This window comes from Suillus discolor, assembly GCF_016758755.1.
Source record: "Suillus discolor strain FC423 chromosome Unknown F5147scaffold_27, whole genome shotgun sequence".
Classification (NCBI taxonomy): Eukaryota; Fungi; Basidiomycota; class Agaricomycetes; order Boletales; family Suillaceae; genus Suillus; species Suillus discolor.
In genome coordinates, this window is record NW_024541274.1 from 132,601 (window position 1) to 149,473 (window position 16,873).

General features: G+C 49.7%; 9 protein-coding genes across 9 annotated transcripts; 6 read left to right on the plus strand and 3 right to left on the minus strand.

Annotated features, from left to right (window-relative positions):
• The first annotated feature begins 3,115 nt into the window (after window positions 1-3,115).
• F5147DRAFT_694801 (uncharacterized protein) lies at window positions 3,116-3,653 on the plus strand. The gene is made up of 3 exons (XM_041437329.1): window positions 3,116-3,241; window positions 3,332-3,530; window positions 3,593-3,653. Exons 1-2 carry the CDS (start codon window positions 3,131-3,133, stop codon window positions 3,515-3,517), a joined length of 297 nt encoding a protein of 98 aa, XP_041292843.1. The 5' UTR covers window positions 3,116-3,130; the 3' UTR covers window positions 3,518-3,530; window positions 3,593-3,653.
• Window positions 3,597-4,607, plus strand: F5147DRAFT_694805 (uncharacterized protein). The gene is made up of 4 exons (XM_041437330.1): window positions 3,597-3,772; window positions 3,825-3,940; window positions 3,990-4,359; window positions 4,533-4,607. Exons 1-3 carry the CDS (start codon window positions 3,608-3,610, stop codon window positions 4,177-4,179), a joined length of 471 nt encoding a protein of 156 aa, XP_041292844.1. The 5' UTR covers window positions 3,597-3,607; the 3' UTR covers window positions 4,180-4,359; window positions 4,533-4,607.
• F5147DRAFT_773607 (uncharacterized protein) lies at window positions 4,278-4,992 on the minus strand (the record flags this gene model as incomplete). Its single annotated transcript, XM_041441488.1, has 5 exons — window positions 4,278-4,333; window positions 4,414-4,484; window positions 4,536-4,606; window positions 4,665-4,776; window positions 4,847-4,992. 5 exons carry the CDS (start codon window positions 4,990-4,992, stop codon window positions 4,278-4,280), a joined length of 456 nt encoding a protein of 151 aa, XP_041292845.1.
• Window positions 4,993-5,932: 940 nt separating this feature from the next.
• F5147DRAFT_694810 (uncharacterized protein) lies at window positions 5,933-7,008 on the minus strand. Its single transcript, XM_041437331.1, has 2 exons — window positions 6,602-7,008; window positions 5,933-6,546 (listed from the first exon to the last, which is right to left on the minus strand). The coding sequence occupies exons 1-2, from the start codon at window positions 6,845-6,847 to the stop codon at window positions 6,295-6,297; spliced, it is 498 nt and encodes a 165-aa protein (XP_041292846.1). The 5' UTR covers window positions 6,848-7,008; the 3' UTR covers window positions 5,933-6,294.
• Window positions 7,009-8,049, plus strand: F5147DRAFT_694811 (60s ribosomal protein l27). Its single transcript, XM_041437332.1, has 5 exons — window positions 7,009-7,150; window positions 7,201-7,217; window positions 7,273-7,464; window positions 7,523-7,708; window positions 7,762-8,049. Exons 1-5 carry the CDS (start codon window positions 7,141-7,143, stop codon window positions 7,765-7,767), a joined length of 411 nt encoding a protein of 136 aa, XP_041292847.1. The 5' UTR covers window positions 7,009-7,140; the 3' UTR covers window positions 7,768-8,049.
• Window positions 8,050-8,670: 621 nt separating this feature from the next.
• F5147DRAFT_576847 (nucleoporin complex subunit 54-domain-containing protein) lies at window positions 8,671-10,983 on the plus strand (the record flags this gene model as incomplete). Its single annotated transcript, XM_041431350.1, has 6 exons — window positions 8,671-9,167; window positions 9,333-10,089; window positions 10,143-10,258; window positions 10,310-10,403; window positions 10,458-10,835; window positions 10,888-10,983. 6 exons carry the CDS (start codon window positions 8,671-8,673, stop codon window positions 10,981-10,983), a joined length of 1,938 nt encoding a protein of 645 aa, XP_041292848.1.
• Window positions 10,984-11,256: 273 nt separating this feature from the next.
• F5147DRAFT_576859 (WD40-repeat-containing domain protein) lies at window positions 11,257-13,774 on the plus strand (the record flags this gene model as incomplete). The annotated part of the gene is made up of 7 exons (XM_041431353.1): window positions 11,257-11,418; window positions 11,474-11,618; window positions 11,677-11,703; window positions 11,756-11,876; window positions 11,927-12,030; window positions 12,080-13,352; window positions 13,405-13,774. The coding sequence occupies 7 exons, from the start codon at window positions 11,257-11,259 to the stop codon at window positions 13,772-13,774; spliced, it is 2,202 nt and encodes a 733-aa protein (XP_041292849.1).
• Window positions 13,775-14,008: 234 nt separating this feature from the next.
• Window positions 14,009-15,257, minus strand: F5147DRAFT_745724 (eukaryotic translation initiation factor 2 beta; the record flags this gene model as incomplete). The annotated part of the gene is made up of 4 exons (XM_041439778.1): window positions 14,009-14,175; window positions 14,228-14,519; window positions 14,575-14,883; window positions 14,940-15,257. The coding sequence occupies 4 exons, from the start codon at window positions 15,255-15,257 to the stop codon at window positions 14,009-14,011; spliced, it is 1,086 nt and encodes a 361-aa protein (XP_041292850.1).
• A 151-nt stretch (window positions 15,258-15,408) lies between these two features.
• F5147DRAFT_694819 (ATPase, F1 complex, gamma subunit domain-containing protein) lies at window positions 15,409-16,872 on the plus strand. The gene is made up of 6 exons (XM_041437333.1): window positions 15,409-15,578; window positions 15,647-15,731; window positions 15,782-16,192; window positions 16,244-16,361; window positions 16,416-16,534; window positions 16,588-16,872. The coding sequence occupies exons 1-6, from the start codon at window positions 15,435-15,437 to the stop codon at window positions 16,602-16,604; spliced, it is 894 nt and encodes a 297-aa protein (XP_041292851.1). The 5' UTR covers window positions 15,409-15,434; the 3' UTR covers window positions 16,605-16,872.
• Window position 16,873: the final 1 nt, after the last annotated feature.

The window sequence follows — 16,873 nt, forward strand, 5'->3', positions numbered from 1 at the left end:
CGGGTGCCCAGCGTATGTCCATGTCATCGACGGAGGGAAACTGGAGGCTAGAGCTGTGGAGGGGGTGTTTGTAGGGGTGGACGACCAGAGCAAAGCATATAGGATATACTGGCCGGAGAAACGGAAGGTATCCATGGAGAGAAATGTCAGTTTTGCACCGCAGATGGTGATGGTGGCAACGGACGTACCGAACGTGGGGGAGCCAAGCCCAGAGGCACCAGGTAATGTTCAGAACGCCGTACCACACCCTACTACCTCTTCAACTCAGCCGCTCCAAGAACCTCCAGAGCCTAGATCCACCTGCCAATGCCCACCACCTGGCTACTATGCTGGGCTGCATGAAGGGCACATTGCATCCCTAGCAGCCGAGATGCAAAGTGAGCATGACGTTGACAACGAACTGGCACTCACCTATCACCATGCCATGGCTGCTGTTGAGCCAGAAGTAACGCTCCAGCAGGCCTTGAATGGCCCTGACGCCATAGAATGGCAAGAAGCCATTGACTACGAAATTAGTCAGCTTGAGAAGCTTGGAACCTGGACCGTCGTAGACGCACCTTCCGGCACAAACCTTATTCCTTGTCACTACGTACTGGAGACCAAACGCGGACCGAACAGTGAAAAGTTAAAACTCCGTGCTAGGTTGGTGGCCAATGGCCAGCACCAGAAGTACGGCATCGATTACTTCGATACCTTCACACCCACCTCGAACATGTCAACAATTCGCACGGTACTCGCTATGGCAGCCAGCTGTGACTGGGAAATCCATCAAGTGGATATCAAGAGCACCTACCTTTACGCCGAACTAAAAGAAGACATTTATATGAGGGCGCCGCCAGGATATCTCAAGGCAGGTCAGGAGAGAAAGGTACTAAAGCTGCAACGGAGCTTACCGGGACTGAAACAAGCGGGCTTCGAGTGGTCAGAAGAACTGGCAGGAGTGTTTGAGAAGCTGGGATTTGAGAGGTCGAAAGTGGATCAGGCGGTGTACTACAAATGAGCGGAAGATGAACATACCGTCGTCACGGTCTCGGTGGACGACATGGCCGTCACTTCGAAGCACCTCCAGCACATCACTCACTTCAAGGAGCGTCTTACCAAATTCTTCGAGATTTTGGATCTGGGGGAACTTACTTGGCTACTGGGTTTAAAGGTAGAGAGAGACCGTGCTGCACACACGCTTACCTTATCCCAGAAGGCTTATGTGGAGACCATCCTCGAACGTTTTCACCTCACAGATGCCAAGACGGCCCAGACGCCCATGGACTCAAACACTATCCTAACTGACGGTCACTCCCCCGCTACTCTTGCTCAGGTTGAAGCCATGAGGAACGTACCTTACCAAAGGGCCATCGGTTCCCTCATGTATGCCGCCACCAGCACTAGACCGGATATCACTTTCTCAGTCGCGACCTTGTCGCAATTCATGCAAAACCCTGGCCCTGCCCATTGGGAGGCTGCCAAAAGGGTCCTACATTACCTGAAGGGTACATCTGAGTTTGGTCTTACCCTAGGAGGAACGGAAGGAGGTCTGGAGGCTTACGTCGACGCCGACTGGGCATCACAAGCGCATTGACATTCGATGTCGGGTTATTTGGTGATGCTTGATGGTGGCCCGGTAGCTTGGAGCTCGCGTAAGCAGCCCTTGATTGCACTGTCGACGGCCGAAGCGGAATATATCGCTCTAGCCACTATTGCAAGGGAAGTACTATACCTGCGCCTTCTCCTTGATGAGCTCTACGAGGCCCCCTTACCCCCAACTCCCATCAATTGCGACAACCAGTCAGCAATCGCCCTTGCGTCCAATAACAAGTTCCATTCCAGGACAAAGCATATAGACCTACGATATCATTTCGTACGATCACATGTCAAGGACGGAACGTTCTCACTCGTCTACTGCCCCACTGAAGATAATGTCGCAGACGCATGCACGAAGCCACTTCCACGACCACGTCTCCAGAGGCTTCGCCGGCTCATGAGCTTGGAAGACTGCACTCGAGGGGGGTGTTGGAGTCCGAAGAACCGAAGGCACCAGGGGACGAGTGACGTCGGCTGAGGTATGAGCACAGCGTTTGTCGACGGCCGAGTCTATTTTCTGTTTCACATTCATATGTTAGTTTTCATCCTATTCTTCCCGTGATACACGCGATATGTTAAAAAGACGAGACCCGTGTCCTAACATCTCAGTTTCTTCCAAGACACTGAGATGTAAGCCTTACATTTATTTCCCATTACAATTCGAGCTAAACATACCCGTAGAATACACTCACTTGATAGGTACATACACTGTCTATGAGTTTCTTCCAAGACACTGAGATAATACACTCACTTGATAGCTCGTCTCTCCCACGCTCGAGTCCCTCTCATCGCTACATGAGATATAAAGCTGTAAATTTTATTAGTGTTTCTTGCTTGTAATACTATGCGCATGTTATTGTAATACAGCACAAATATTGTCTTGAACACTGTGCACGCACAAAATGGAAATACAAGGCAAAATATAAGGCAAACAAAGACCGAAATAGACATGAACAATTTTCATCGGCTCAAAGACTAGCAAAAGCTTGAGGGAAATCAGGCGAACAGTGGTTACTAGGACTTAGTGAATAAAAGGCTCTAAGATGACATCATTCTGGGTGCCGCACCCTCCGATGCAGCACTTTCCATTACTATATTGGATGAGTAGAAGATTCAAACAGCATTAGTAATCAAGGGCAGCAAGGTACGAAGTAGAGCTGATCACTGTGAAATTGACGGTCCAGCACAGGCTTACCCAAGCGAGCACCGCCACCACGGCACGTGAACCGCGACGTCGAAAAAGACGCGACCCCAGACAGCAACATTTCGAACCGCAGATAGGCTCGGAAAATGCACGGGAGGGCACCGTACGGGCTATGGACGCCATAGGCAGCAAAAATCGACGTTTTTGAGCTGCGAGAGAGCTCTGGATGGCTGCTGGATGGGGTGGAGGGTCCTGGGTGAGCACAATGCAAACCACCTGTGGGAGAATGCCGAGACGCTAACCGAGAGACTGCAAATTTCGCACATTAGGACCGTCAATTTTTCGTTTACACCCAGCTTCGGTCTTGGTGGCGACGCGTCCTTCCCTCCCGCCAAAAAAACGCACTGCATGCTGATGTGCTGCAGATTGACGGTCCTCGGATTTACAGTCCCGGCTGGCTGCTATACCATACATGGTACTGCCACCGCTTATGTATGCACACATACGCTACTAGTACTAGTGAGTACCTCCTCTTCTCGTTCGACTCCCGTCTCCTCCACGCATAGCGGCTGTGCTTGTCAGCCTACTGATCTCAAATTATACTTCCAGTGTCCTCATCGTCATGGGCATCAACGACCTGTGGGAGGCACATTCCCACTGTTCACTCGGCAGGTGCTGAAACTCACCCCATCATTTGTCAGGTGCTCGAGCCTGCCGCAACGACAGTGCCCCTCATCTCTCTCGCCATCCGGGGCCGATATGAGGGACCTGCCCCTCACTCGCCTTATATTGTAGGCGTGGATGCAAGGTTTGTGTTCGCTCGCTGTGTTCAATGGCAAACATTCTCACATTCTCATTTCTTGATTCTAGTGCGTGGTTCGAACAATGCCAGCAGGGCAGGTGGCACCGTGCACATGCTCAGACAGGCCAGAATCCCGCCCTTCGAACATTTTTGAAATCAAATGGGGCCACAGAGTGTCTACCAACGACCATTGGATGGTCAAGCCCACCCAGCGCCTACTGAATGCATTCAACGTGCAGTGGATCATGGTGAGTTTTTTCTTTTTTTTCGTTGTCATCTATATCAATCCTGGCTATCCAGACTGCCAGAGAAGCTGAGACACAGCTGGCACTGATGAATGGTGCCGGTATTATTGATGCTGTCATGACAGATGACAGTGACTCATTTGTTTTTGGTGCTCAGACTGTCCTGCGCAAGTAAGATCTCTCATGTTCTCTTTCGCATGCCCTGCTGACTCTTTTTAAGCTCGACATTTTCAATAGATTCGACTGTCAAATTGTATACAACGAGTGCCATTCAAGAGCACTCAGGAGCACGTTTCTTTATCATATCCCCCTGGACTCGTCACTTACTACATATCCCATCCATGCAGCGGCACACCATCAAATTTGCACTGTCTACCACTATATCCCTACCTAGCTGTTTCTACAGGTAACTTCAATCTCGCTCGGGCATTTGTCCAATAGTTTATGATTATAAACCATACATTCTCTTCTAATCTATCACTGTACACACAAGTATGCACTACATAATCTAATTGTCTTGTCTCCAACCCATGAACAGAGCGCTCAAGAGCTTCTCCAGCGCACCTGTAACCATTAACAGAGCACATCGGTACCTGGTGCAGGGATTTGGTGAGTCTCGGGGGCCGGACAGAGACGGCACATACCTATAATCATGAACGGAGCGCTCATGAGCTTCTCCAGCGCACCTGTAACCATTAACAGAGCATGTTGGTACCTGGTGCAGGGATTTGGTGAGTCTCGAGGGCTGGACAGAGACGGCACATACCTATAATCATGAACGGAGCGCTCATGAGCTTCTCCAGCGCACCTGTAACTATGAACGGAGCATGTTGGTACCTGGTGCAGGGATTTGGTGAGTCTCGAGGGCCAGGCAAAGATGGCACATACCTATCACCATCAATGGAGCACTCATGAGCTTCTCCAGCGCACCTGAACCTGGCAGCACATTTAGGAACCTATGAATAGGAACCAGGAGATCCGTGGCCTCGACATAGCGCGCTGCATACCTGAATGCACAATCAGACGATGAAGAAAAGGTGAGCATACCTTCGAGAACTTCATACTAACAACACTCACCTCACTGATATACACCACCAGCGAGACCCATCGTCTGGCCAACGGGTCTTGGATGCCGATTGTGCTGATTGTCGGTGGTCCAGGTCCAGGTGGAGCGCGATTGGCAATCGAGCCAAGGAAGGAAGCGAGCGCTGTGGCTGAGTCATCGTCACGTGACAAGTTTGCAGTCTCAAGCGAGGACTGCAAACGCCACCGTCAATTTTTCACACGAAGTATTCAAAAGCATTAGTAATCGAGGGAAGCAAGGTACGAAGTATTCAAAAGCATTGGTAATCAAGGGAAGCAAGGTACGAAGGCATTAATAAGCAAAGGAAGCAAAGGACGAGGTATTTCACCTGATGCATCAGTAATGCATCACCTTCTCTATTGGGATCGAGCAAGGTTGATGCATCATGAAATGTCTGCTGGTTAGCCTGGTTTGATGCATTAAAACTACAGCATGGCCTGCGACATCAGAAGACACGAGGGCAGTAGAAATAATGAACTCAAATGAGGCACTAACAGGAAGGAGCCCAATGAAGGCCGACATGAGGATGCAAAGGTATGCAGAGATTGCGGGACAAGGAACGAGAGACAAACGCGGAAGGGACGCACAAGACAAATGACCGCCAGCCTAGATTCGAGAACGATCGTAGTCGCCTGAATTGGACACAGATGGAGTAATTGCCCAGATTTTGCAGGATAAAAGTGAAAGCTATGAGACCCACTCCCTGACGGTAGCGGGAAAAACACAAAGTGGTGATATCGCTCAGCCTTATGCCTTTCCAGTAAGCTGGCCGCAGAGGATGGCATGCCGTTCACGGGGCTACACCCAGCCGTGAGCATCGCTGCAATTCCGACAATCGTTCAATCTATGAGTCTTCCCTCGCCGCGCACAATAGGCCTTTAATTACCAGGCATGCCATGCGAAATCCGAAGCTCGCATTCTTGTCACCATGGTGTGCAGTGGGTCGAGCCCCGGCGTGGCTTATCTTGTACCTTGTGGTAATAGATTCCTCCGGATTGTGCAATGTGATAGTATTGGAGTGATGGGTTTTCTTGTTATTTTGCGACGACCTGCTTGATGACTCGGTGTCACATAGAAATATGCTGCAAGGCCGGTGACCGGGCTAGGCAAACTGTAGATGGAAGAAGACCTTTGTTCGTTCTATAATATGCGAGAGCATTGGACAACGTTGGGCCATAGATTTGGTGAAGGTGTTGCGATCCCGGAAGCATCGTGTCGATTCACATGGGCATCTAGTTTGAGACACACTGTAATGCCAAATCATTGAGTTGAAACAAGCGTGTGCTACACACACGCTTGTGTCAAAACTAGAAACTACACTTTCAAACAACGATCGATGTCGTATACATACGAGGAACCGCCCACCCAGAACTCAAAACCTCATCTGCTTGACACGGGAACCCGTCAGTGCTGATAAAATGCGAGTGGTCGGATAACACTTCTATCTCGCTCCACCTGAATTAATGGGGAAAGTGCGGGACAACTGTCGTTCTGCTTGCTGGTCGAATATGTCCGACATCTCCACGAGTGCCTGATGGATTTCGCGCATGTCCTTCCCGGCTTGCCTTAAGCGCCACAACGCCTCTATTGTGGTGCCCGAGGTGTCTTCCATCTCTTTGAAATCATCCCTCGCCTTTTGCACTGCTTTTAGTGCATTCACCATGCTCTCATTTGCTTGGTTCAAGGAAACATGCTGGAAAACACCAGTCAGGAACGAGGTCTAGGAACGATCTGGAAGGTAAGTTTACAGGTGGTGGTGCGCGTTTTGCAGGGTCTTCTTTGCGTAGTAGCATACATCCTATGAGGGTTGACCAAACAAGAAGCGTGCAGATGGTCATGATGATGTCAACGATGACGTTTCGCCGCGTCGTTGGGTGGTACGTTGTAGCATCGACGGCACAGCTCAAAATTGACCTCAAAGGAGAGAGCAAAGTCCATAGATGACCAAGGGAGTAGGCGAGCGCGTGATAAAGTATGCAGAGTGTTACGAACATGACTGATACTACACAGTTGTGCAAGGGTACAAGATTCCCGTCAGGTTGAAATTCCAACGTTTGCGCATGTTATAAATGTCTTGCATGTTATATTTGCGGAAGGCGCACAACGGCGAAACGTTGTGTTGGAACTTGGCAGCTAGGAGAAACAAAAGACAATATTAATTAAATTCCAGTGAGACCGTAACCTTGTAAATTGAAACTATATAGTAGCATTCGGATATCTCCGGATGGCTTGCCTGGCCTAAATCTATTCAGCTGAGTCAATCCTCACCGCGCCGCCTAACGTCAAGATGCCCAAAGGTCGGAATGCATATCGTTTATAAGTGTCTAAGGCTGACCGTTCATGTTAGTTTACAAGCCCGGAAAAGTGCTTCCATCATACGTGTGATCGATGCAACTGTGATTCTAACCTTGTTGTCTAGGTCGCCATCGTCCTACAGGGCCGCCAGGCAGGCAAGAAGGTTGTTGTTATCAAACAACTCGATGAGGGAACCAAGGAGCGACCATACCCCCATGCCATCGTTGCCGGCATCGAACGCTACCCGCGAAAAGTTACGCGGACTATGGGTGCCAAGAAACTACAGCGGAGAAGCCGCGTTAAGCCTTTCATTAAAGTAAGTACACATTGACCGTGACATGGAGATGCGAACCGACATTTATCGAATGTCTTAGGTGATTAATTACTCGCATCTATTCCCCACACGTTACGCTTTGGAGTTGGAGGGCTTGAAGAACTCCGTGGCTGCTGAACACTTCAAGGAGCCGTCACAACGGGAGGATGCACGGAAGACCATCAAAAAGCTGTTCGAGGAGCGTTACCAGACCGGAAAGAACAAGTGGTTCTTCCAGGCTCTTCGTGTAGGTTTATTCATGACGCATGCTGCGTTTAGAGCTGATTGTCTGCAACATAGTTCTGATCGCTCCTTTTTACATATGTGGTGCTTGGGAGACGACTTGGCAAAACTACATGTACACCACATATGTCCCTACATGACACATGCTTTCTATGCACCATTGCATGATATTTCTACGTGGACGTGATGCTTGGTGGTATATCGGTGTGACTACTGTAACTTGCAGGCGCAAGTCATGCAAGTCGCTAATCATTTAACCTATCATAAATTCATTTCGGGATTTGTGAACAAATCGTTGTGCGTCGTCGACTTGGAGTGTAGCAATATAACACCAGTCATCCGAGAGTCTTGAGCCTGTTATACGTAGTCAAATCCTAGTCTGAGTGATGGGTTGAGACCTTAAGGGGCCTTGAGCCAAGTTAACCATCCTCAGTACCGTGACTTTGTCGGTGCGCCTGCTACCGCTAGTGTAGTGACTCTATTGCACTTGTTTCAGCAACTTTTATAAAAGAAGCGACTAGTTGGAGTTGTTGATTCTCATTCTTCGTTTTTGTTTCAAACCGCCTATCATTGTTTCGCTCTGCCAAGGCCAGGATCGTGGGTTTGATCGAGTTGCCATCTTGTATCAGCAAGGTGAGTCCGCATCGGCTCTAATCTCTCAAATACTCGATTTCGAACTACTTCCTGCTTTATAGCTCATAAAAGGTTGCAAAAATGTCATTCTTTAGTGGCACCGCAGCGCAACCCTCAACAAATGCCTTTGGCACCACGAACGCCCAGCAACAGCCTGGGCAGATAACAAGTACCACAAACGCTCAGCAGCAGCCGGGGCAGACACTCGGTGCCCAAACCACAGGCATCTTCGGCAACACGAACACCCAACAGCAGCCTGGACAGGCAACGGGCGGCAGCATCTTCGGTAATACCTCCACACAGCCATCTACATCCGGTACAACTCTCTTTGGAATGCCTAGTACGGCGACAAGCGCTACTGCAGGTGCAGGTAGCGGGAGCTTGTTTGGAAATACCACGACGCCACAACAGCCTGCAGGGACTGGTTCGTCTGAGAATACCGGCACTCAGCAACAACAGCAACCTGCAGCTGCTTCATCTGGGAATACCAACACTCAGCAACAACAGCAACCTGCAGCTGGTGGTTTGTTTGGTAATACCACAGCCAGTACAACCCAGCAGCCTGCCACGGGTGGTCTGTTTGGGAGTACGAACTTGAACACACAGACGCAACCTACAGGAACAAGTCTGTTCGGGAACACGTTGACTCAACCTGCTGGAAACTTGTTTGGGACTACAGGTACCCAGCAGCAGCAGCAACAACAACCACAGCAAGGTGGGAGTCTATTCGGAGGTACCACGACCCAGCAGCAACAACCACAGAGTAGTAGTCTCTTCGGAGGTACTACGACCCAACAGCCTGCTACCGGTACTGGTGGGCTGTTTGGAACGTCTACTACTCAGCCAAGCACCGGTGGAAGCTTGTTTGGCGGTGCAAGTTCCCAAGCGCCAACGTCAGGAGGGAGCACTCAGCAGCAACAGCAACCTGCAACCGGTAGTCTATTTGGTAACACGACAACTACACAGCAGCCCGCCACGGGTAATGTGCTTGGAAGTACGACCACTCAGACACAACCTACAGGAACAAGTCTGTTTGGTAATACGACAACTCAACCTCAACCTGCTGGAAGCTTGTTCGGCAACGCAGGCACCCAACAGCAGCAACCGCAGCAGGCTGGAGGTTTCTTCGGAAGTACCACGGCCCAGCAGCAGCAGCAGCAACCACAGAGTGGTGGTCTCTTCGGAAGTACTACGACCCCACAGCCTGCTACCGGTACTGGCGGACTGTTTGGAACGTCAACGACCCAACCAAGCGCCGGCGGGAGTCTTTTTGGCGCTACCAGTACGCAAGCGCCAACATCAGGGGGACTGTTCGGTAGCACGACAACTCAAGCTCCAGCTGCTGGAGGAGGCCTCTTTGGCAGTACAACAACGAGCTCAAACCCGTTGTTTGGGAATAAAAATCCAGCGAGTATCTTTGGTAGTGCGCCTGCCCCCTCCTCGACTACTCCAACTTTATTCGGTCAATCCCAATCCACGCAACCTATTACTACTCCCTCGTTATTCGGCCAGTCCCAGCAGAAACCAGCGGGCTCCCTGTTTGGCTCAGTGAATCAGCCTGCGCCGAGTGCAGCTACCGGTGGGCTTTTTGGCAGTACGCTAGGTCTTCCACTATCCAATTCACTTCTCGCATCGCGAAGCACTGCACCTGCACAACAACAGGATCCTCAGTCACAATATGCAGCGCTCGAGCAGAAAATCCAAGCTATTGTACAGGCTTGGGATCCTTCTTCGCCAGCATGTCGCTTTCAGGTTGGTCTCATGCAGTTTATGTATAGTTTATCGTGAACTTATCCATCGAACAGCATTATTTCTATAATCTCGTTCCACCGGCCCAAGTGAACGCTTTCGGTAGACCTGCAAATGCCACAAATGAGGCGCTTTGGCAACGCGCAGTGCACGATAACCCTGATCCTAGTTGGTAAGCTCAATGACTCGCCTGCCACTCAGTATGCCCATGTTATCTCTTCAGTATGGTACCTGTTCTGGCAGTTGGCTTTGACGATCTGCGTCAGCGCGTAGACGGTCAAATGAAGCAAGCCACGGAACAGCAAAAAGCTTTATTGGTTTGTGGTCATCTCTTACGTTGTAGAAAACTTCCTTACTCAAGCGTGTTTCAGGAACTAAAAAAACGCCTGGAATCGTTGTCCGCAAGACATAACGATAGCAACGCATCACGTTTGCAGCGCGCAAAGTTAATTCAATCACAAACTCAGCACCGCCTGCTGTGCCTCATCCAGCACATGCATCTGATGCTACCTACTGTCCGGTCTACGGCGATACGTCCCGAAGAAGAGGCGTTGCGTCTAGCGCTAGAGGAGATTGAAGAAGAAATAAGAAGACCAGGTGGGATGAGTAAGATGCGAGGAAAGCTGAATGAGCTGTGGGCGCTCGTAGGGGCTATCAACGCTGCGCGCGAGAGAGGCAGAAGAGTGGGGCTCGATGGCACCTCTGAATGGACAGTCGTCGATGAGGAGGGCCTAAAGCAGATCGCTCAAGTAAGGTTCTGCTTGTAATCTTTGAGCTTTGACTTTGACATGCACGTTGCAGATCTTGTCCAATCAGCAAGCTGGTTTACAGCATTTGACGAAGGTGCTACAACGCGATCTGAAGGACTTGGAGGTGATATATGGAAGAGAGAGCTAAACAGAATCGTTCGAGCATATTACTTTTGTTACTATGATGATGAACCTCGCATTATTTTTGTAATTGAATGAATAGAATTGTAGGTAGACAACAATCGATCATGAGCGTGCGAGTCGGCCACACCTGGGTCTTGTACATAAGGAGCCTTTGATTCCGATCCGTATTAATTACTTTTCAGTCTGTGAACAAATGTTCCTCCTCCTGTAGCGCTCAGGATCTTTCATTCTACTAGCTACCACAATCCCTCTCTGAGCTCAGTAGTACATTCAAAAAATGCGTTACCGCACCCTCGAGATTCGATGGCATGATTCCAAGCCCATATCCACTTGTGACTTTCAACCTGTTCCATTCAAAAAAGCGCGTCCAATGCAGGAGAAGAATTTTGCTGCGCAGTCCTATAGGCTGGCTACAGGAGGCGAGGACAACCACGTTAGAGTGAGTGAGCCTGCACTGGTACGTCCAGCGCGCTGACCAACGTGGGCTGGAAAAGATATGGATGGTGCACCCGAACATCCTCCCGTCGTCTCTTGCAGAAGGTGCAGATGGCGCTGCGCCACGCCCTGCTCGGGTTGAATATCTTGCAACACTCAGCAGACATTCGGCTGCTGTAAACGTTGTTCGATTCTCCCCTAACGGTGCGTATCTTACGCACGCGCCTTGTCAGCCCTGGCCACTTCATTAACGCGACTTTAGGGGAATTCATTGCCTCCGCTGGAGATGGTACGGATCTTAAATATTTTGCTGATCCTATTTGACGCGAGTTTATTGAAAGACGGCATGATCATCATCTGGGCACCTTCAAGCACGCCCCAGACCGCCACGTATGGCAGTGATCTGACTGCGGACGAATTGCAATATGAAAAGGAGTACTGGAAACCGCGTACGACGTTCAGGTAACTTTCATGCGCAATTTGAGATCGAGTTTGAATAAAACATGGGACAGGTGCACATCTATGCAGGTATATGACCTAGCGTGGAGTCCAACTGGGGAATACATTTTAGCCGGCAGTACGGACAACTGCGCGAGGGTGTTTTCTTCCAGTGATGGTGAGTTTTTTGCGTTATTGCTGTGGGGAATACAGGCTCATTGGCTTAGGCAAATGCGTCTGCGAGATCGCCGAGCACAACCATTATGTCCAAGGCGTAGCATGGGACCCGCTCAACGAATATATCGCCACACAGAGCAGTGACCGTTCGATGCACGTGTATCGGATCTCGACCAAGCAGGGCACGTTCGAAGCCCATGCTGTGGGCAAGAATACACGAATGTCTTACACCCACAATCACAGCCGCACCCCTAGCTCGCACAGCCGTTCCAGGTCCTATAGACATGAGTCTGCTGTTAGTGATGTAGAGTCTACTGTCAGTGATCAGCACAAAGATGATGTTCTTTTCTCTGGTAACTACGCTCCTCCGACACCGACCGCGTCAGTAGTCAGTACCCCATCCACATCGATGTTTCCTCCTCCGCCGATTGAGAGACCTTCTTCGAGACGGTCTTCATTCAGCGGATCTAATGCCCCTGGCTCTCCTGGGCAATATGCACGATATGGGAGATCCCCTTCTCCTATGCCACCCCTTCCCGCAATCCGTGCGCTTCCTTCGCCCGCATGGTCGACTATTAAACTCTATGGAGATGAAAGTTTCTCGAACTTCTTCCGCCGCTTAGCGTTCAGTCCAGATGGGGGCCTCTTGCTAACCCCCGCAGGGCAATTTGAGGATCCCAGCATCATTACCAACAAGCCCAAGGCCGAGGCCGAGGAAACTCCCACTCGTGGACGTAAATCCAAACTTGCAATTACCACGAGCGAAACCAACCCTTCATCGGCATCGTCGGTGTTCATTTATTCAAGGGCGAACTTTGCCCGTCCTCCTATAGCTCAGTTACCAGGACATAAGAAAGCCAGCGTGGCTGTCAAGTTCTCCCCTGTGCTTTATGAATTGAGACAAGATGTCGTTGGTGCAGGGGGGCATAACGAACCTAAGACAGGAACTCTAGAAAAGGGCAAGGATGGGTCAATTTCTGTTGATATTGCTGGGCCTTCTGCGACACCTGCATTTCACAAGGACGTATCTGCATATTCTCCAAAAGTGGAAAAGAATTTACATGTCGAAGCGCCCACGCCTCATGCTGTGGCTCCCGAATTAGGTGTGCCTGCATCATCGCTGAAGCCTTCTACGCCATCGCCATCGAAGCCCTCTACCCCGGCGATCGCTCCACTCAATACTGGCTCCGTGTTTGCGCTGCCTTATCGCATGCTTTACGCTGTTCTGACCATGGATGCCGTTGCCATTTACGATACCCAACAATCTGGACCTGTTTGCATGCTCACGAAATTGCACTATGATGAATTTACGGATGCATCGTGGTATGTGATGACTATTTCTGGCTGCTGGTATCTATATTGAATTATTTAATAGGTCTCCTGACGGACAGTGTCTTATCCTCTCATCACGAGATGGATACTGTACCATCGTGATCTTTGATGAAATTTTACCTGCGCATCACACTCAACAATATGCATTACAACTTCAGTACATCGCGCAACATAACTTCGTGCCCCTCACATACACGATGACGCCCTCGTCTTCCTCGGTTCCACTGGCTGCTATTGCGACGCCTACTATTCCTGCAAAGAGGAACGAGCCGCCTCTCACGCCCGCTACTAGCATTGACGACAATGCCTCTGCGGGCAGGAGTGCACCAGAAGTCACACCTGCGAAGTTGGCACAACCCCCAAAGAAAAAACGCCGCCTAGTGTTGACGAAGGTTGGGGATATCGATTCATGAAGGATGGTTTGCGTCCCTTGATATTGCGTGACGTTTCAACGAGTCTATGATACATTATGATTTTTTTAGTGATTTCTTGTCTTGTTCACTATGTCCTCCCCATTTGGGCTTGTATGGAGTATTTACCTCATGCTTCTACAATCAGACCATGTATTAAGGGTTCGATATGCGTGATGATGATGATGAATGTAGCAATGGACGTAGCAAACAACTTCCTGATAATACAACGACGGCTCATTGCGCAGTTGCCTTTCTCCTGCCAACCTGGGCCTGGAAACCACTCTTAATTGCGTTGACGGATCGACGTGAGCCGCAGGACTCGCAGGACATGAAGAAAATACGGTTCTCCTTTGTGAGGAGCGTGTCTGGTGATTTACATGTCTTGCATGTCACATACTCGACTTTGACAATATTAGCGCTAAGCATGAAAAGCGCAGATGTCATCAAGCTTACCGATATAACGACGCAAAACATTCTCGACTTGTTTAGGTTGGAAACGACCTTTGATGACCAAACGCCCTGAACCGTCCACTGAACCAGTGGTACCCATTTCAGCGAAGAGGAATTGAATGACATGCTCCGGCTGTCTGTGCATCCTCTTGCAGATATCTGCAACGTTTGCAAATATTGATTTACGGACACCCTCACGGAGAATTTGTGGAGGTGCGATCGTGTATCGTTTACCGGTGGACGTGAGTAATGATGGATTTGCGGCATGAAGGGAGGCGTAAAATCGTGTTAGGAGCTTATGATGAAGGTTAATATAGGTCAGGAAAAGGTATCATAGCAAATGCACATGCCTCTGGGTAAGTATAATCTCGGTCGCTCCCAAGCCATGGTTCTGTGCCAGACTCAATGCCTGTAGGTGCTTCATTGCGTGCAAATGGGTCGTCCCCAAGATCTGCTTCATCTAGTTCATTAAGATGCTCTCCGTCGTCGGCTTCAGCCTCCTCAGCCTCATCTTTTGCTTTTGCCTCATTAAGCTCCTTCTCGAAGTCTTCCATTGCTTTTTTCTTTGTTGACTTCTTTTTCTTCTTGATGTCGGAGAAGTCGAGATCTTCTGTAGCGGCGGGTGCAGCTGCAGGCGATGCTCCTGATCCATCTTCGCCCTGATGACATACACATATGAGATCGCCAAACATGGGCTTGACATGAGATTACTCACAAGGTCCATAGGGATGTCTTTCTTCTTCTTTTTCTTCTTGAGACCGTCCGGAAACATGGCCTTGAAATCATCATCTTCCTTTACTTCATCGGGCGCATCAACACGATCTGGTGCCCCATTGAGACTTTGCTTCATCTGCTCATGTGCGGTGGTAGGACCGAGATCGACGACATCTCCGTTGGTAGTTGTATTCTCGATAGTGGTTGGTGCAGGTGTAGTAGGATCTGCTTCAGGACCTAACGGGTCCTCAGTGAAAGCTACAGCTTTCTTCTTGCGCTTTTTGAGCGAAGGATCGAACAATGGCTGTTCTGCTGCCATGGTGGTCGATGCGTAAGATGGGCTTGCTCGTTGATGAGTACGTTGAGCAAGATATGACTCTATCAATGCCGAGTTCCGGCAATGCAAATTTGAGCTCCGATCGGATATCGCCGGAAGTCGGTGAAGTATGTTGGGCTACTCGGAATTCGGTCGCGCACCAAGTTTGACCACTTTTCAATGTTAGCAAGGCGTTCACTTGCCCGTATCGCGACCCAGCCCTCCCCGCTGGGAGCTGCTCCCAAAAATGCCCGCAACATGGCTACGTTGCGTGAAATCGAGCTACGGTTGAAGTCGGTCAAGAATATCGAGAAAATTACCAAGGTGTGCCGACATGTTGTTTTTTGTATTATTTCTGGGCGTTGACCGCGGATACTTGTTACGATGTACAGTCCATGAAGATGATTGCTTCCACCAAGCTCGCAAAGGCGCAGCGTGCCATGCAGAGCGGCAAGCAGTACGGTCTTGCTAACTCCGGTGCGTCCCGTAGACTGTATACCCGCTTCCGTATTCTCAAAACAACCTAGAGATATTCCAGCATACTCCTTTAGAAACCCCTGCAAAGCGCAAGCTTTTTATCGTCGTCTCCTCCGACAAGGGTCTCTGCGGTGGTATCCATTCTTCCGTGTCCAAGGCCACCCGTCGTGCTATTGCTAACACTGAGAAGCCTGTCGACTCCGACTCTCCCATCATGGTCATCGGTGACAAGTCCAAAGTACAACTATCACGTGTACTCGCCAAGAACTTGGCCATGTCCTTCAACCAAATTGGTCGTGACATCCCCACCTTCGCTGACGCTGCTGGCGTTGCCGACTTGATTGTGAAAAGCGACGTCAAATACGACGGCATTTCTATCGTTTACAACAAATTCGTCTCTGCTGTCGCTTACGAGCCTGAAATTGTTGAGGTTGTGGGCGAGAATGCATTGAAGGAGTCTGGTATGGATAACATGTTACCAAGTCTTGGTGTTGTGACTCATACGTTTCCAGCTGGATTCCGTGCCTACGAAATGGAGGACGACGTTACAAAGGATCTCGCCGAGTTTTCGCTTGCAAACGCCATCTATGCCGCTCTTGTCGAGGCTCACGCATGCGAGCAGAGTGCCCGGTACGTTGATGTGGTAAACTTTTACGTCATATCATTCAACATTTTTGGGTACAGTCGCAACGCCATGGACAATGCATCAAAGAACGCAAAAGACATGATTGACCGACTGACAATGCAATATAACCGTGGCCGTCAAGCTGCCATTACCAACGAGTTGGTTGACATTATTACCGGTACGCTGAATTTTGTTCCCGATACCACGCATTTACTCACGATGAATGTACAGGTGCCAGTGCACTGTAGGCAGGTGCCGTGGTTGTTTTATACATACCAAGTCATTACCCCTGTCTACATTGATAGTGAGACACTTGGATTTTTTTCTGCTGTGAAGTTGCGTGTACGTGATCAATGTAAGATGCACAACAAATACAAGAGGGCAAAGGTATTGTGACGAATGGGTTTGTTCCTAAATATACGGATTCCCGGGGCTCGAGACATGATCTTTAGCTACTTATCTCAGCTCGGTGCTTAGTCTATTGTCGCCACATCAGATTCAGACCCACGAGGCAGAT

What these genes read in the sequence shown, in the direction of transcription:
- F5147DRAFT_694801 (XM_041437329.1), top strand. Translation starts at nt 3,131, where the DNA reads ATGCTGATGTGCTGCAGATTGACGGTCCTCGGATTTACAGTCCCGGCT. An exon ending in CACATACGCTACTAGTACTA is followed by an intron (nt 3,242 to 3,331) that starts GTGAGTACCTCC and finishes TTATACTTCCAG; the next exon opens with TGTCCTCATCGTCATGGGCA.
- F5147DRAFT_694805 (XM_041437330.1), top strand. Translation starts at nt 3,608, where the DNA reads ATGCCAGCAGGGCAGGTGGCACCGTGCACATGCTCAGACAGGCCAGAA. An exon ending in TCAACGTGCAGTGGATCATG is followed by an intron (nt 3,773 to 3,824) that starts GTGAGTTTTTTC and finishes CTGGCTATCCAG; the next exon opens with ACTGCCAGAGAAGCTGAGAC. An exon ending in GCTCAGACTGTCCTGCGCAA is followed by an intron (nt 3,941 to 3,989) that starts GTAAGATCTCTC and finishes ACTCTTTTTAAG; the next exon opens with CTCGACATTTTCAATAGATT.
- F5147DRAFT_694810 (XM_041437331.1), bottom strand. Translation starts at nt 6,847, where the DNA reads ATGTTCGTAACACTCTGCATACTTTATCACGCGCTCGCCTACTCCCTT. An exon ending in CAAAACGCGCACCACCACCT is followed by an intron (nt 6,547 to 6,601) that starts GTAAACTTACCT and finishes GGTGTTTTCCAG; the next exon opens with CATGTTTCCTTGAACCAAGC.
- F5147DRAFT_694811 (XM_041437332.1), top strand. An exon ending in GCGTTAAGCCTTTCATTAAA is followed by an intron (nt 7,465 to 7,522) that starts GTAAGTACACAT and finishes CGAATGTCTTAG; the next exon opens with GTGATTAATTACTCGCATCT.
- F5147DRAFT_694819 (XM_041437333.1), top strand. Translation starts at nt 15,435, where the DNA reads ATGTTAGCAAGGCGTTCACTTGCCCGTATCGCGACCCAGCCCTCCCCG. An exon ending in ATATCGAGAAAATTACCAAG is followed by an intron (nt 15,579 to 15,646) that starts GTGTGCCGACAT and finishes TACGATGTACAG; the next exon opens with TCCATGAAGATGATTGCTTC. An exon ending in GTACGGTCTTGCTAACTCCG is followed by an intron (nt 15,732 to 15,781) that starts GTGCGTCCCGTA and finishes AAAACAACCTAG; the next exon opens with AGATATTCCAGCATACTCCT.